The 18419-nt window shown below is 43.7% G+C and overlaps 2 protein-coding genes across 2 annotated transcripts; both read left to right on the forward strand.

Moving 5' to 3' along the window:
• Positions 1–3428: 3428 nt before the first annotated feature.
• Positions 3429–7661, forward strand: LOC103998475 (uncharacterized). Its single transcript, XM_009419957.3, has 3 exons — positions 3429–3937; positions 4097–4712; positions 6280–7661. Exons 1-3 carry the CDS (start codon positions 3606–3608, stop codon positions 7369–7371), a joined length of 2040 nt encoding a protein of 679 aa, XP_009418232.2. The 5' UTR covers positions 3429–3605; the 3' UTR covers positions 7372–7661.
• Positions 7662–7878: 217 nt separating this feature from the next.
• On the forward strand, positions 7879–17852 carry LOC103998476 (uncharacterized). The gene is made up of 2 exons (XM_009419958.3): positions 7879–8335; positions 17337–17852. Exons 1-2 carry the CDS (start codon positions 8005–8007, stop codon positions 17663–17665), a joined length of 660 nt encoding a protein of 219 aa, XP_009418233.2. The 5' UTR covers positions 7879–8004; the 3' UTR covers positions 17666–17852.
• The last annotated feature ends 567 nt before the right edge of the window (positions 17853–18419 follow it).

The following is an 18419-nucleotide window of genomic DNA, read 5'->3' on the forward strand; positions in this document are numbered from 1 at the left end:
ATTAATCCATATAAAATAATAATGTTCTCTTTTTCTCTAGAGCAAATAATATTATTATATGAAGGAGGCAAGTGGGTCCTAACATAATTAATAAGATGTATTAAATATAATGATTGAATTTTAATAAAAATTTAAATGCTAATATTTATGTGCATCCAAATCTTGATTGGAAGGAAATATCTAAGATGCATTTCTATATCTTTTATCATCTCACCTATAAATAGAAAGGATATTTTTGTATTTCGTAATGATTTTGAGGCACAACCCAATGTAATGAAGTTAGTTCTTTATAGAGACTAAAGACGATAATTACATTAGAGATATTTCGATTCGACATAAGTTTGTTGAGAATAAAAGTATATATATATATATATGTGTATATATGTATATATATATATATGTATATATATATATATATACATATATATATATATACATATATATATATACACATATATATATATACATATATATATATATACATATATATATATATACATATATATATATACATATATATATATATACATACATATATATATATACATATATATATACATACATATATATATATACATATATATATATATACATATATATATATATATACATATATATATATATACATATATATATATATATATATATTTCAGATCTTTGATATATTAAATTTCAATCCTCGACATCAATATTTTTAATTTTATAATTATTTTTGAGTCATAGGTTAAATATAATTATCTTAATCATTAAAAAAAATTTAGATCTATTTGTATGATTTAATTTATTCATCTTTTGAATCACTGTTTTAATCATAAATTAATATTATTTATAAATTAACTTGTGGTGTATTATGTCCGATTTTTTGTCTATCCCTTTGTGCTCGTCGCCTACTTACTTGAGGGCGATGGAGTATCTCGCACGTACAAGTGAAGTGAAATCCGAAGGACTCGTTGTGTTTAGGTGTTGGTAAACGTATTCCCCAATTTTAGTCGACTGGATTCTGTTGGCAGCTTTGCCCTCAACGATAACACTGTGGAGGGCAGCGGCCTGCCTTGGTTGCGAGACCTGTCGTAGGCAGCGGCAGCACCATGTCCTGTGGCCACTGCTGTGGACAGCGACGGGGATGCAATGGCCCTACTGAGGGCTGCGGTCGCAGAAGGTTATCGGCCCTACCGAGGGCAGCAGTTGCCTTGGGCCGCAACGTTGCTGCGTGCGACGGCCTACTGTGGTCGGTGGCCCTGCTGGCGTGCAGCGGCAGCTGCCATCGACCGTGGCTCAGGCGTCACAGGAGCGTCGCAGCGGTAGGACTCCGGTCGTTGATTAGCATTGATGTACGCTGGTTCTGGCGGCGACCGAGGATTGTGAGACGACGGACGGCGTTGCTACATTGACGGCACACGCGGAGGTGGCCGCCGGGAAGGGGGTTATGCGGTGACGCACAACGACGGCACAATAGCATTGATGCAGGAGTGAGGTCACTGGTTGGCCATGCGGGGCGAAAAGGTCACAGAGAAGCTTGGCGTTGACGTGGACTGCAACTGAACAGCTGCCGTGGCAACTAGGATTGGGGTTTTGGGCTTCCACCCCAGTAAAAGACAAATTTGTCCTTCTAAAATCAATTATTTTTTACTTAATATCTTTAATCGAGCATATTCCAATGTTACCCGTCTTAAATTACTTATAATTGATATCCTTTGCGTACATTTTTTTGCCCTTCAGATTTTGCATTATTCTATCAACAACCATAATTCATCAATAATAACAAAAATCATGCCATAAAAATTTGATAAATAATTTTAACAAAATTAAAGAGAAAAATAAGTTATAGACATTATTTAATTGTTATCCACGTGACAGTTGAATTACTTATGTTTTCTAAAAATTTCATTCATTATTTTTGAATATTTATGTGGCTATTAAATACATGAGCATAAAAGAAAATTTCTGAAATACTATTTATTTTTATATGAAACCATGATGTTTATTTTTGTTTGTTGCTATTACTTGATTATGCTATTCAATTATTGTTACAATATTTTATTGAATAAATTTTACACAATAATAGCATTAAAGTAAAATTTAAGTGAATATTTTTTATAATATATATCCTTAAGTTTTATCTAATTTGTAGTTGCTAAAATGATCGGATGATAAATTTATAGGATGTAAATTATAAAAATGATATATCATTCATTTTATTTTATGTTTTTATCGATCTTATAAAAATAATGGTATTAAAGTAAAAATGATACATCCATATAAAAATTATAAGTTTCTCTTTCTCTCTCTCTCTCTCTAGTTTAGTAATGCAAATTTATAGCACATGGTAGGATGTTTTTAGTTATATATATTTAGAAACCCCTTTGATATCCAATTAATGCAACTATTTACATAAACCCATTTTTCATTGATCAATATTATTATATTATTTGACTCTATTATTTGTCATTTGGGTTACTGCTACTATTGGCATGATGGAGGCTTCGCAGGACACTAGTTTTATTTTTATTTCTATTTTTATTCATTCCTATAAGAAAATTAGGGCTGAATCCTACCATAGAAAGGTGCCGGTGACTTCCTACTGTGTATCACACAAATTATTTTTGCTTGAAAAAAATAAACCCTAACAGCTTAATGACTGTTATAATATTTAGTGACTGTTTGTCACAAGATCGACAGCTTATGAAGGAAGAACCGACACCTACTCACGAACAATATGTGTCTAAATCATGTTGCGTTAGGAATCGACAACCCATTTCATGAAAAATGCGTTTCTATATATACTCTAGGAACTTTTGTTGCCACTTGCTTGAGTTTGCAAGGGGGGCACTATTGTTGCCTTCCGGATTCTTCTGGTGTACGTACGGATATTGGCACCACGGGTCGGCTTTGGCTTCATCAACATCCTACGTGCAGTCCGGCATACACACACAAACACCAAGCTCACCACAACTTTGTATCATTGGATGACACGAATATGGGTAAAGAAAATTGCGGGTACCGCACATTCTGTCGTCAGCTTTCGGCGCTCGGAATCCGCCACCCTTGCGGTCATGCGCCATGATCCGAGACGGAGTAGCCGCATCCCGCTCATGTGACCCTTCTCCCCTCGGAAATGCATCGTCCTGAACGCAGTTATAAAAGCACGCATCACGAGCGTTGGTTCAGCTGGCGTGGCGTACCATGTTCCACCAAACGCAGCCGATCCGATCCTCCGAAACAGTAATCGTCCCAGGATATCCACGATCGACGGTTGGCAAGAAGACTCCAGAGATCGAACGGTAACCAGCTCCCGAGCCCTTCGCCATACGAACCAGTGCCATCTGTGGTCCACGTCGTTGGTCGCGGCATTTCAACATATCGATGGGGGTAATATTGTCATTTTTGGACAAGGAAGAAGGGTCCCTTTAAGTGACATGCGTGTCCGTCGATCTCCATTATCTCCACCGCGGGCAGGAAGAAGCAGTAGATGAACGAAAGCCTAACAAGGAGACATAGGGGACCCGAAACGGACCTAAAACTAACAGAGGGAGGGAGAAAGAAGCGAAAGGCCTACTAGGATTCATTGCGGTGGCAACGGCGCAGTGATCCCGGCGGACGATGAGATGGCGAGGTCCGGCGATCCGGACGAAAGGGATGTATGGGGGACGTGGGAGGAGCTGCTCCTCGCCTGCGCCGTCAACCGCCATGGCACCCGGCGCTGGGACTCCGTCTCCATGGAGATCCAGTCCCGCACCACCGCCTCCCACCACGTCACCCCCCAGGGCTGCCGCCAGCGCTTCCGTGACCTCCAGCGCCGCTTCGGCGCCGGCGGAGACAACGACGGCAGCGACGCCGATCCTGATCCGCCGGCAGACGTCCCCTGGCTCGAGGAGCTCCGTAAGCTCCGTGTCGCCGAGCTCCGCCGTGAGCTCGAGCGTTGTGATCTATCGATCGGGTAATCCTACCATCAGATTTCTCTCCTAGTCCTTTCAGTATTATTTTTTCTTCTCCCTCTCTTGTTATTTCTCTGAGCTGTGGGATAAGGATCAGACGGCCGTAAGCGTTATCCCGTGGATGTACTTAATGATGTTCTTTTTGAAATACATGTATTTAGATCTTTGCAATTGAAAGTCAAGAGGCTTCAAGAGGATCGCGAACGAAGCCTCCGGGATGGGGAATCCGGCGAGGGAAAACCGGATAGGGACGCGAAGGAGGAAGGCGGAGCGCCGAAATCTACGCCGGGAAGCCTTGCTGGAGACCCGATCTCATCTGGCGGTGCCTCTGGTCCCTCGTGCGAGCAGTCCAACTCGACCGATCCGAAGCAGAAATCCGGCGAGGACCTTTGGGAAACAGAGAAGGAGGCCGCTGATCCTTCCACTGGGGGAAACGAGAAGATGGATGAGGGATCTTACAACGGCAGCACGGGGAGCCCCGCGGCGGAAGCGGCTGCCCGGTCGCATGCGATGGGCGAGTCGGGCGAGTCCATCGCCGAGTCGAAGGGCGGCGGCGGGGAAGGGGAGGAGAGCAGCGACGTGCAAAGCTCGGCGAGCCTCTCGCGGAGGCGACGGAAGAAGGTGATGCCTGACGGGGGTGGGGAGGAGCCGGAGGCGGAGGACGCGTCGATTCTGAACAAGCGGGCGGCCGCGGAATCGCTGCCGTTAGTTTCCTTGCTCCAGATTATCCGGTCGGACAAATACGGGTCCGTCTTCGAGCGCCGGCTCGAGAGTCAGGTTTCTCTTCTCTTCTCTCCAATTTTAATTTCTCGTGATATATTAAAGAATAAGGTTTTAATATTGCACATGTACACATGCATCATCTACCTGCTAATATAAGGACTCAAGTTTGGCACGGGCGACGGAACTCAAAGGCGGTGAGAAATTGAGGAATATCGTGAGATATTGCGGTTGGGATTCTGAACCGTCGGATTATATATGGCCGTACTCGCACATGCGAGGAGATGCGTGTTCGTTCGCTTTTACGCCGTCTGATTGGCTGTTGGGTGCATGTGGTGTGGAAAAGGTGCATTTGCTTAGGAATTCACGAATATACGATCCGACGGTGGTGATGCTCCCAAAGCTAATATCTTGTTTGTCGTGGGTAGGCCATTTAATCGCGAGAAAAAAGGGTATACTTATTCTCACATGCGCAACTTCTCTTGGAAGTTTGGGGGTAGAATGAAGACAGTACTTGGATTGAAGTCTAAAATTGCACACATGTAAAACAGAACAGTTTTCTTTCTGTGGTCATTGTAACCGTGAAATGAGACAGCGGGTTGGGCGAATTTTTTACCTGATAAGTAACAAAAACAATTCAATTGAAAGATGCTAATATGAGTAAAATAAATAAAATCAGTAGTGTCGGATCTCGATATATGAATTTCAAATATGATGTTTGCTTATTTCATTATCATTATTATTAGGATTATATATAATATTATCGAGTTGATTGACTTGACTATGAATTAACTTGCTTGTTATCTACAATCTCATTTAGGAACATAAATAAGATCAGATTATGGTTGGTTAATTATATATTATTCTTTATATTTGAATCCTATTTGTATCGTGGTTTAATGTACCTAAAAAAATATATTGGGATTTCTATAATATTAAAAATAAAATAAATAACTTTATTTGTTTTAATGTCGTTAACTATATTGACAAAAAAACATTGTAAATTTTAATATCTCTTTCCTGGGATGTTGAAATTATTTTTTATCAATAAAATCATTGGAAACGAAAAGAATGTTAAAATTATCTTTTTTGTTTATTATTTTCGTATCGATTGATATCATGTATTATATTTTTTTATCAATGTGATTGACGGTGATAAATGAGAATATTTATTTTATCTTTAAAATTATAAAAATTTTAATATAAATTTTTTAAATATAAAATTATAATATTAATAGAATTTAAATATAAAAGATAATATATAGTTAGTCCTATTATGGTTGTGTGGCTTTTTATCCACGCTACTTACTTATTGGTCGTCTTTACAGATCATATGCATGGGGTAAACATTTCATCTCCTGCCTACTCGGCAGGATATGATTAAAAATCTTGCACTACTCTTAAAGGCCTTTGACGCCGAGACTGACATGTCCAGATAATTCGTTCGAGTACCGAATGAACGGTCCTCGTACATCCCGTAAATTGTGAATTTTGACTAATCTCTCCGAAAATGATTATAAATATAAGACGTATCTCTGTGCCTTTTTATCTAAGCATTTGCTTCATTGCTTGTGTCAAAATAATATTTGAAGTAATGTAATCGGTTACATGATGTAAATTCCAGGATTGCGTTAGATATCGGAGCCTCATACGGCACCACGTGGACCTGGAGATGGTGCGGGCCAAGCTGGATCGAGTGGAATCGGGTTGCTCGTATGCGACAGTTGAGTTCGCCCGGGACATGCTGCTCCTCTGCACCAACGCCGTCGTCTTCTACGCCAAAGGCTCCCCCGAGGCTGTCGCTGCCTTCAGTCTTCGCCGGCTATTGGTCAAGGAGATGGCGTCCGTCTTCCGTAGACCGAAGGAACCGACGCTGCCGCCTCCCCCGCCGTCTGCTCCTCAGTCTGAACCCACCGCCTCGAAGCCCAAGCTGGAACCTGATCTCGCCGTTGCCCTCCTCGAGAAACCAATGTCCCCGACGCCGTCGATCGTGTGCCGCAAGCGAAGCTCCATCTCGAACAAGCCAGCTGTGGCAGTAGTCAAGGAAGAGAGGGACGAGAAGGCCGATCCTGGGAGGAAGGAATTGGACAACGAGGAGAAGAGCCTTCAGACAAAGACTACGAATGAAAAGACCGGGCCCCCTGGGACGACGAGAGGCTTGCGGACCAATAAGGTTCGCGGTGGCAACGGGGGAGGAAGTCCGGCCGCCAAGAAGCCCAACCTTGCTCCCGCTCCGACCCTGAAGTCCAAATCTCTGGAGAATGTGCCCACTGTCGAGGAGGCGGTTAAACCGGATAAGAAGAACTGCGGCGGTGGTGGCGCGGGCACTGGCACTGCCACTGCCCCAGCTTCTTCGGCGAAAAAGCAAAGTGCGACCAGCTTCTTGAACCGGATGAAGCGAAGCTCCAACGGGAAGCTGATGGAAATGCTGAAGACTTCCTCATCCTCCGGAGGCGGCAATGCAAAGGGGATGGAGCAGAAGGACGCAAAAGGCGACGACCGGAAGGACCAGAGGCCCCGTCGAGGGACCGGCGGTAGAGGCGGTCCCAGGAAGAGGGCGGCGGAGACGAGCGGCGGTTCTGCGAAGAGGAGCGTGGGAAGGCCGCCGAAGAGGGCGGCGGCTCCGCCTCCCCCTCCGGCCAAGAGGGCGAGGGAAGCGGCGGAGGCCACTTCGAGGACATCGGCGTCGGCTCCGAGGAAGCGAGGGCGGAGGTGAGTTAGGAGGAGCGCCCTCAGTGTTGTAGAATTATGTACGACAGTCGTCGCTCGCCGACCTCGTTTCGTCGGAGGTGAGGTAAGTGTCCCTTTGCCGTGGGTGCCTCGTTCGGACAGGCTCAGCTGATTCGTATCTGTATCCTTACTAAGGTGATTCAGCTTCTGCTGCTGTTGCGTTGTATTTGCTGAATTATCATCTTTTTTTCTAAATGCCTATGTAGACCATGTCTAAATCATCATCTAGATCAGGGCCCGCTCGGAAGGCTCACATAGTGTTTTTATTCTTTTCAACATGATCCATTATGAGATGAATCGCTTTGATCTATTTCCCATTTGATTCAACTTAGATGCTAAAATATAATCACACGTCGACTGCTGCGGATAATATCTGCTGGCCAAATGAATCATATTCTCCGATTGGCTCTTTTTAAGAGGCCGTCATAGGTATGTATGTGAGCATCGTGAACGCTGTGATTGTTTGATGGGTGTTTCATTTTGTGGTTCCTCTTTCTCCCTTTCACCTAAAAACCCAACCACTTGCCGTTCCTCATAACCACGTTACCTTCTTCTAATAATAAAAGTCCACAGCGGGAGGAAAAAGACCTCTCTCTCCTGCTGAAGCAGTGGTGGTGGGATGGAGTCGGTGACGGTCGAGACCAGCGACGGCGTCACGCTGCACACGCGGCTCTTTAAGCCGTCGGACTCCCCCATCAGCGACCTCGTCGTCGTCCTCGTGCACCCCTACACCGTCCTTGGAGGCTTCCAGGGCCTCCTCCGGGGGATCGCCACCGGGCTCGCCGAAAGGGGATACCGGGCCGTCACCTTCGACATGAGGGGCGCTGGCCGCTCCTCCGGCCGGGCATCTCTCTTCGGCTCCGCTGAGATCCAGGACGTCATCGCCGTCTGCAAGTGGGTCTCCGATACCCTCTCCCCTCGCGGCATCGTCTTGGTCGGCTCCTCCGCAGGTAATAACCCTCAACTATCGTTCTCGACCGCGTTCTTTTTTACTTATTTTGGTGGATCGATAGATCGGTGGTACCTCTTCTTTCGACGATGCCGAAAATTGTTTCTTCTGCTTCATTAGATTTTGTTGCTCCCCTGCGGACTACTTCGCCAGGGGAAAGATAGTCTGAATTTTGTACAGTGGGCATTATTGGTGCCAACTCGATTACTTGCTAGAATGCTTTTGGTAATTGATGTTGGATCCGACGAAATGCGTGGATGTTTATCTTCCTGGACGATGATAAGGTGGATCTCAGGGCTCCCAAAAGTATCATTTTAGGATACGGAGGTTTTGTTAGATTAGGAATAAAAAAAAATATCCGTTGCAAAAGAAAATATAATAATAATAAAGGCCTTTGTGCCATATCATGATTGTCTTATGAGTCAAAAACAGATTTCTGATTGAGTTTGCAAGAGTTGATCATGTTAGTTTGTTTTCCAATGATCAACTAGAAATTTTATGATTTTCTTCACAGGATAAACCTTGAACTTCTACTAGCAAATCAGTCAATCATTCACTCAAAAAGTGTAGATATATTAAGATCTTTGACCAAATTAGAAAAGACAAATAGGAGATTTGTAGGCCATGATACTTAGAAAGATTATCCAATCTACAATTTATATATCTGATGCTTTTGCAAAATACTTCTTGATGCTTTTAGAGTATCTATAAATCCCATCAGAACACTCTAGTAGCTCCGTTGGTCTTCAATTTTCATTATAGTATACAATGATCAGAAAATCAAATTTTGAAATGGAAAAAAGTTTCAAATTTGATGTGAAAAAGATTTTCTTCGTCTATTTATTCTGCTTTATCTGTGAATAATCTTATATTTAAGTTTGCATAGCCGAATAGCAATCCTCTTGAACTTCAGTTGTTGGCAAACATTACATTCTAAGTGGTTCAAGTTGAATTGATATGAGAAAAGACTCACTAATTAATTGTCTGCAATAATCCCCTGGTTTATGTACAATACAAGGATGGGCTCGAAAAAAAGAGATCCAAATGAAAAAGAGGTCCTTTTGACGAATACTTCGGTAGAAAACAACAACATGAGGGGCTATCTTTACGATATATTTGCACTTAAGGTGTTCAGAGTATCAAACAAGGGAAAACCAGGCAAGAGTAGGAATAGAGGAAAGGGAAATGTGATGCAGAACCCGTAATAGGGTTCTAGACTGAAGATTTGTTTCTATCTGCTTCTGCTAGTAATGCTTGTGATCATCCCAACATATTGTTGTCAATTATTTATAGTACTTCATATAGGTACATTTCCGACTTGGCACCTTAGCTGATGCCTGTTTTGCCAATTTTAGTTCTTTTTTTTTAATGAATAATAATGGTGATTAGCAATTGTTTGAAAAATAGTTCAAATGTTATGTGCTTAAGGTTCAGGTTACAGAAACAAGAAAAGTTTACTTTAAGTTTATACAATATTAGAGACCAAGGTCCGCCGTACTGTACCGTACCGGAGTTTCGACCCGGGCTCGGTACGGTACGGTATGGGTGTACCGACCTGTCATGGACTTAGCTGGATTTGCCTAAGTCGTGCGGCACCCTTGCGTGTCCGTCCGCAAAGGTCAGCCTTCCCGAAGCCTCCCATTGTCCCTTAGGACCAACAAAAGAGAGAACGGGTTAGAGAGAACGCTTCAATCGGGATCCATAAGCAAATATCTCCAAAAAACATTTCGACCCGGGCTCGATACGGTACGGTATGGGTGTACCGACCTGTCACGGACTTAGCTGGATTTGCCTAAGTCGTGCGGCACCCTTGCGTGTCCGTCCGCAAAGGTCAGCCTCCCCGAAGCCTCCCATTGTCCCTTAGGACCAACAAAAGAGAGAACGGGTTAGAGAGAACGCCTCAATCGGGATCCATAAGCAAACATCTCTGGAAAACACTTCATAGACAATGCAAATTACAAATAGACTTTACAAGCTCTGAACAGTGGCACAACAAAGGGTAAAATGGTCTATTACAGACCGAAAATCTCTCGCACGTGTCCACATGACACAACCTTTATTTACAAGCCTAAAGAGGCCATCAACCCAACTAAAATGGGACTATTATGCCTTCGGCCGCCCCTCTACATGCTATACAAGGCATGAACATGCCAAAAGACACGGACATACATGAGCATTACATCAAACACCTTGTTTAAAAGTTTGTCCGTGACATTCTCCCCCACTTATTCCTTCGACGTCCTCGTTGAAGCCTTTGTCGACACTGCAACTCCTCGCCTTTGCTGAGTCTTTAATCTTCTGCTCCAGCTACAATGCGCCTCTTGGCTCCTAGCTGCTCTCCGCTGTTGTTTTTGAGTAGTCGAACCTTCGATCCGCCATGCTGCTTCAACTCACCAATGACTCTGACTCTGGTGTGGGGTTGGCTGAGTTGTGTTGATCCTTATTGATTCCTGCGGATCCCTCAGATGAAGGAAAAGACCATCCTTACTGCGCCAGTCTCTCAAATTCCTCATGCTGCTTGAACTGGGTGGATGCTTGTTGGAGCTTTAACAAGCATCGTCTCACAAACTTCTGAAGTTTTGGGTCCTTCCTCCATAAAATTTGCTCATTGACTCTTCTTTCACTTAGTTGTCACATCCAAGTAGGTTCGCATCACTTCCGCTTTCGATTGGCATTTCATTGGGAAATGAAGCGGACAATCTACTCTCAGTAGCACTGATCACCGTTGGTGAGGATTTGACAACTATTGTCTTCCATTATCTTCGAAGGGTCTTTGAACTTGTGCAGAGCTCCTCTGCTGGATAGATAAGAGAATTGGGGTACTCGGTTTCGCCCATTCTCTTAAGAGTTGAGAAGGCAAAGGTTACTTAACTTCGCTCGCCTCCTCGAGGTTGTACTTCATGCATCGAGCTGGTTACTAGCCTTCGCCTGCTCTTTGCTCACACTTCTGAAGCACTTGAAGTGTTTGCACTCCTTGCGTTGAGTTAGTTACTGTGATTCACTTTCTCAATGCCATCGAACTTCTGGAATGCAGGAAGTTTTTACCCCAACTTGGAGTAATTCTCTCATAGGTTTGGTCGCCTCTGGGATTGTACCGTCTTCTCCATCAACCCTGCCGCCTACTCCACTAAGTAGCAAACGTACAGCACTGCGTACTGCCTGCTTCGTTCCTTGGTTATGCACTCTTGCATGACCCGAAGTCCTTCACTTTCGGCTATCTTGATGAGAAGCACATTGACACCGGTCTTACAAAGTTCCTCGGCCTTTGCCCTTCAGCCTTGTCCCGGTACTTGGAAATTGCCTCTGCATGCTCCACCTTCTCGGCCCCTTTCACGACCAAGCGCTCTCCCTCCATGAGAGCAAGGGATCAATGACTTTCACGGAAGTCCCGCCTCTACGGTACCATGGCGTTGCCATGCCCATGGCACTACTATCCGTCGCCTCGCATCTACATCCCTTTTCTTCACAATCAGTAGATATGCCACCATGACACTCCTCCGAGTCCACCTCCATTCTAACTGATTGCTTGATTTTGGGTAGCTAAGTCCCTCTGGACTCGTCGTCGCTTCCTCGCTCCTTTCGACCCCCTGCTTCAACACCTCTGTGTTCTCCAAGCAGTCTGTTTGGTCGATGGAAAGACAGACTGCAACTCCCATGCATGGCCTTTGCCATCACGTTGTAGGGTTTGCACCGATTCTGTTCTCCTTAGCTTCCTTGGTAGCAACGTTCGCTTACTCGACCTTGTCCTCTGACTTGCCGGGCTCCCTTAAGCGAATATGAGCTCTGGAGCAGTCCAACTCTCCAGTTGTTTCGATCATACCTCTGCATGATCAAGTCCCTCCCATGGAATTCACTAGTACTTGCATTCGAACTTTTCCCTTGGTGGAACCCAGCCCCCATATGCTGATGACCAAGGTTTTCATCCGATGCACAATTCGATGCACGCACGGAAGACCCGCCTCTGCGGTACCATGGCCTTCACTCCTAGAATCCATAGCCCTTCTTGCCGTCGTGTTGTTCACCGAAGTGGAGCTTCCAGTAGCTCCCGATCATACCTCCATATGATCTAGTCCCTCCCGGGACAAAGTCGTGTGTATCGCATTGCCACGAACTATTCCACCACGATCCGCTGCACCATGTCGCCTCCTGGTGACATCTCCATTGCATTCTGATCCTTGTGGAATAAACTCGATCATACCTCTGCATGATCAAGTCCCTCCGCCGTCGTGTTGTTCACTGAAGTGGAGCTTCCAGTAGCTCCCGATCATACCTCCATATGATCTAGTCCCTCCCGGGACAAAGTCGTGTGTATCGCATTGCCACGAACTATTCCATCACGATCCGCTGCACCATGTCGCCTCCTGGTGACATCTCCATTGCATTCTGATCCTTGTGGAATAAACTCGAATTGTGAACCCTCCATGTGTGGCCTCTGCCAATACATCGTAGGGTCTCTTCCACCTTCGATTTTGTTCGCTCCTTTGGCAATCGACCTTCATCTACCCACTCTTGGGTCACACCTAGATGAAGCACCGCTCTAGGACAGTCCGTCGCCTAGTAGCTCCCGAAGTCCACCGACTTCACTGTAATTTGTGCACCATTGTCTGGATCCTGGGCCTCTGCCCCTACTAGCACAATCTCCGCTGCGCACCGCTTCCTTCATGGCAACTTGAATGACAACACTGTGGCATATTCTTCAAGAGTACACGCCTCTGCGTCCTCTTGCCCCGTGCTAAGGCCTTCTGAACCCAACTTAGCCTCCGCAAATTGAGTCGCCTTAGTTCCTCCATCAAATGCTCCTCCGAGATAAGGTGCATGTGCCCAGAAGCTCCCTTCATCTTTAGCACCATGCAAGATGAGTCCTCTCTGATAGAATGAATGACCCATGGAACAACATGATCCTACTCTTGCCTTTGCAAGAGTTCATGTCCTTGACCTCTGTCTAAGGAAAGCATTGCGCCTCTGCTCCATGTTCCAACTTCTATGATGGCTCCCTTCATGCGGCTTGGGTACTTCGCCAAGTTACACCCAAGTTGCTCCGCTCCTCGTTTTTGCATTGAGTCGATGGTGGCCCTCGTGCCCACCATTCCACGGGTCAGCCCTCCCTTGAGTCCGATCTCCATATCGACTCCAAGTGTGCCTTCATTTAAGTTGCTTTGGGTCGCTCCCCTACTTGATCTCGCAATGCATCCACCAATGCATTCTCTCAAGCGAGATCATACGACGACTCCTCGCCGCTTGCTCAGTCCATCGAGCTTCGTGGAGTTGTTGTTTGTTGAGGTACTCTTCCTCAACATGTGAGGTCCGTCTCACATGATTCTCCCTCTGGAGAGCCGGGACTTATCCCTCCTGGATAACTATCTCGTTGGAGCAACATCTCTCTTCGTTTCGGAGACCACCATCCCCTTGGACTACTCCGATCTGCTGAACAAACTGTGCATTGTTCTGCCTCCTGCAAACGCACTTGCTAGATTGCGACTCCCCGTCAATACAGTCCCCGCTGCACCCCTCAAGGCCTAGCAACATGCTGAACTCGTTGCACACTTCAGCCTCCTACGGACGTATCCTTCACATGCCGAAGAGAAAGTTTCAATGCTCCATGGCGCCGAGTTTCGGTCGCCTTGGGATGGCCACGAACATTCCATCGTCCGCATACAAGCCCATGCATGAGTACCAAATTTTTCGAGTTAGCAATTCCCCTCACCTCTGTAAGCTTTGCATAACTCTTTTGGTCGTTGAGCAACTCATTCCACCTTGCATGGTCTCATCCTTTACCAAGCGCCTCGCTTGGCTTTAGCACCATCAAGTATAGTTGCCAACGTTGAGCCGTAGTTCAAACTCAGCCATCTCAATCTTTGTGCGCTCCAAATTCTTTCAAGCTTGCCTGTTCTCGTGGTGCCTCTTATGCGAAGGGTTGGCCATTCCTCTGAATGCCAATGTTAGATGCCCGCTTCTCCGAGCGACTCCTTTTCCTTACATCTCCATACCCGTTTTCCCCCAAACGATCGCGCGTGTGTTGACTGCCCTCAACGCAGCCCCGCTAGGTCCCCCACATTTGCATGCTAAGTGTTTCTATGAGTGCTTGTCCCGCTCTGATACCATCTGTCACGGACTTAGCTGGATTTGCCTAAGTCGTGCGGCACCCTTGCGTGTCCGTCCGCAAAGGTCAGTCTCCCCGAAGCCTCCCATTGTCCCTTGGGACCAACAAAAGAGAGAACGGGTTAGAGAGAACGCCTCAATCGGGATCCACAAGCAAATATCTCCGGAAAATACTTCATAGACAATGCAAATTACAAACAGACTTTACAAGCTTTGAACAGTGGCATAACAAAGGGTAAAATGGTCCATTACAGATCGAAAATCTCTCGCACGTGTCCACATGACACAACCTTTATTTATAAGCCTAAAGAGGCCACCAACCCAACTAAAATGGGACTATTATGCCTTCGGTCGCCCCTCTACATGCTGTACAAGGCATGAACATGCCAAAAGACACGGACATACATGAGCATTACATCAAACACCTTGTTTAAAAGTTTGTCCGTGACAGACCGGTATACCGAGGTGTACCGAGCGGTACACCTGATTTTTTCGATTTATCCCTCCAAAATATCTGAAAATTAGATAAAAAAAGGTTAGGATAGTGTTGTCAAGTTACAAATACATACTTCTTGATTAGAAAACGAATACATACCTCTTGATTAGAAAAGTTAGGATAGTCTTAATTACTCTCTAATTAAAAAAAACGAATACATATCTCTTGATTAGAAAGTTTTTCCTCTTAATCTTCCCAAATTAGCCTCGATTGAATTCACAAATCGTTGTTTTATAGAGTTTAGGAGAGAAAAAGAAAGTTTGAGAGAGAGTTTAAGAGAGTATAATGAAATAGGGGAGAGAAGAATGGTTTAAATAGGAGGAGAAAAAGCTCCAACTGTCAATTTGACCGTTGGAACACTGTAGCACTGCTACTGTGTGGTAACGGTCGATTTTGACCGTTACCGAGTGGTGTCGGACGGTAACGGTCGAAATCGACCGTTACCGAGTGGTACCGAGTGGTGCCGGGCGGTAACGGTCGAAATTTCGACCGTTACCGCCCAATTTTACCTCGTATCGCCCGATACAGGGGTTTTTAGGGCGTACCGCCCGGTAGCGGGCGGTATGTTTTGGTACGGCAGACCTTGTTAGAGACTACCGATAGGTTGCATACAAAGGTTTGTCACAGAAACATCCTTTCTATATGTGGGGGTGTGGGGGTAAGGCTGGATACATATATCCTTTCCAGACCCAGCATTGGTAGAAGTCTCATGCGCTAGATTCATCTTTTTGTACTTGATAGGCATTGAATTGGGTTTGTTCTTTATGTAGCAAAAGAAGTATTCATGAAATGAAATGGTTTATATGATTGACATCGATGGACACTTTTCATTGTTCCAACAAATTTATTTTTCTTGGCTCTACCATAAAAAGCCTCAAATTCAGAGTGCATGGGAAATTGAGTTAGTTCCATGTGTATCTGTTAATCTCATGAGAGTGATGAGTGAATTAAGGGATACTGTCACACTGAATTGACAATCAATTCTGTGGTCTGCATTAGTCTTGGAGATGAGAGTCAACTAGGCTACTGTTAAGTTCGCTATGTTTGAGAACTTAAAATGCAATCTCTATGTAACATAATAGGCGAACAATATAGCCTTTTTTTTTTTTGCTTTAATCTTACTGACAGAATTCAATTTCATCTAAATTGACTGGTCAAATGATACAAATCATTATTCCTTCTTTTTACTTCTGGTGTTGAGGATGAGCCAGATGCTGAATCAAAATAATACTTGTCGAGATGTGGTACCACATGATGTTTTTACTGGTTTTACTCCTTGGTGGAAGAATCACAGTTGTTTATGTTGTTTCGTGTAAGTTAGGGACTAAAATTAGTGGATGATTGGGATCCCCATTGAGAATTGAAGTTACAATACAGAAAATTTTGTGTGAGAAATGTTCTGTGATGTAGTACATGCTAATGTTTATATAGACTGCAAGGGGAATTATGTACTGCATAATTTGAAAAATGCATTCCTTGTGGCTGAAGTTATTTCAATGAAATATGAATTTAGACTAGGCTTATCAGAAAGCACTGGTCATTTACAAAAATTGCAACTAGCAAGGAGTTCTGATATTCCAACTTGTGTCCCATAATGGTGAGGCAGATTGCTATGAGAGATCATAAGATAGTTTCATTGTAGCATCTGATTTAAGCATGCACAAAATGGAACAACTTACTTGCCATTAGAAAATTGCACATTTTCTGTGTCCCATTAGAAAATATTGATCTCTGGGAAGTAAAGAAGGGAATGGGGAGGGGGTTGGCAGTACAAAGGCTACTGTTACATGAATTACATGGCCTTCAGTCCTTGAGTGTCAAGTCCAATGGCACTTTAAAGCAGAGGTTTATTAGCACCAGCTGGTATTGGTTGGACTTGCATGAAAGTAACACCATCCTTGTGAAGGAGAACTACTATTTAAGCTTTTTTTTTATTTTTCTGCTTCCTATTTCATAAATGAAAACAAAATTTTCAATAAACATAGTTTTTGATGAATGGCTGGCAAATTATTTTGGTTTAATTAATAAGTTCTTGGTTATAACTGCAGAAAACAATTGGATGTATTACCAATAGATACTTCAATTATTTTCGGTCCTACATTCGGACCCTAGTTTGGCATATGATACTGAGCAGAATAAACACCGTAGAATATCAGATCAGTATCAGGAATTTTTAAGGTGAATTTCGTGTGCAGTTCTATCGTCTGTGTCTTCCCCAAGCATTCATTTACAACTAGTGTATTAATAACTCGGTCATGCTTTTTACCAGCAAGCCTCTGTTCTGTCTGTTTCACTTAAGCACTTTGAGTGACATTATTAACTTTCGTTCTTGACTGTTTCATGCATTAACCTTCTTGAGAATCACAATAGTAGTCTGGAGTCTCTTTACATTGAGAACTTATGACAGGTGCCCCAGTTGCTGGCTCAGCCGTAGATAAAATAGACCAAGTTGTTGGTTATGTGAGTATAGGCTATCCTTTTGGGTTGATGGCTTCCATCCTTTTCGGGAGGCATCATGAAGCGATCCTGAAGTCGGAGAAACCGAAGCTATTTATCATGGGAACAAAAGATGGGTTCACAAGCGTAAAGCAGCTTCAAAATAAGCTTAAATCTGCTGCTGGCAAAGTTGATATCCACCTGATCGAAGGAGTTGGTCATTTTCAGATGGAGGGGCCTGCTTTTGATACTCAGATGGTTGGTTTCATATCCACATTTGCTCAGTCCCTGCAGGGATAGCAGTTCAGGTGCAAGCTATAGAACGATATCTCTACTCTCCAGGTGTGAAATTGCCACTGAAATGTCCTGTTTATGATTTCATGACTTGTCAGGAAGCAATGTATCAGTGAAATTTTAGAGAACATGTCTACTGTAACTTATGGCATTAGATGGAAGAGCAGGTGGTCAATGTTTTCCGGTTCCTGAATCTTAAAATGTATATACACTTTGATCATTTTAGCAGAAGTTGCCGGTGCCATCTATTCAATATATAGCAGATAATAAAAATAAAAATAAAAAATAAAATAATAATAATAATAATAATAATAACAACAACAACAACAACAATAATAATAATAATAATAATAATAATAATAATAATAATAATAATAATAATAAAATAATAATAATTCATATCTGGTTAACATGATCGTCCGTGGATGGTTGCTCTCAATAAGGATCATTACGAAGACCATATAGTACATCGCTATGCTAAAGAACAACCATATCGTTGAGGATTCCATTTCAAGATTCTTTTGACGCTCAGGAGAGCTGGAGCAATAACATCCTTGCCCAAATTGGAACGACCAGTCCTTCCTGCGTTAGAAATGGCCTCTCTGGTCCATCGTCGATTGTGCAGTCACAACGCTGCCGTTCCAGCCGGCCTGCTAAATATTGGGGATTCACAACTAGTTTGGAATTGAGGAAGAACTCTGGAGTGCCGGTGGAGTAGAAAATTTTGACGACTAGAGTTTGATTATTTTATAAATATCTT

This window comes from Musa acuminata, chromosome BXJ1-9 (assembly GCF_036884655.1).
Source record: "Musa acuminata AAA Group cultivar baxijiao chromosome BXJ1-9, Cavendish_Baxijiao_AAA, whole genome shotgun sequence".
Lineage (NCBI taxonomy): Eukaryota > Viridiplantae > Streptophyta > Magnoliopsida > Zingiberales > Musaceae > Musa > Musa acuminata.

Coding starts and splice junctions, on each gene's coding strand:
- LOC103998476 (XM_009419958.3), top strand. CDS start 8,005: ATGGAGTCGGTGACGGTCGAGACCAGCGACGGCGTCACGCTGCACACG. Junction 8,336..17,336: donor CTTGGTCGGCTCCTCCGCAG/GTAATAACCCTC, acceptor AACTTATGACAG/GTGCCCCAGTTGCTGGCTCA.
- LOC103998475 (XM_009419957.3), top strand. CDS start 3,606: ATGGCGAGGTCCGGCGATCCGGACGAAAGGGATGTATGGGGGACGTGG. Junction 3,938..4,096: donor CGTTGTGATCTATCGATCGG/GTAATCCTACCA, acceptor ACATGTATTTAG/ATCTTTGCAATTGAAAGTCA. Junction 4,713..6,279: donor AGCGCCGGCTCGAGAGTCAG/GTTTCTCTTCTC, acceptor TGTAAATTCCAG/GATTGCGTTAGATATCGGAG.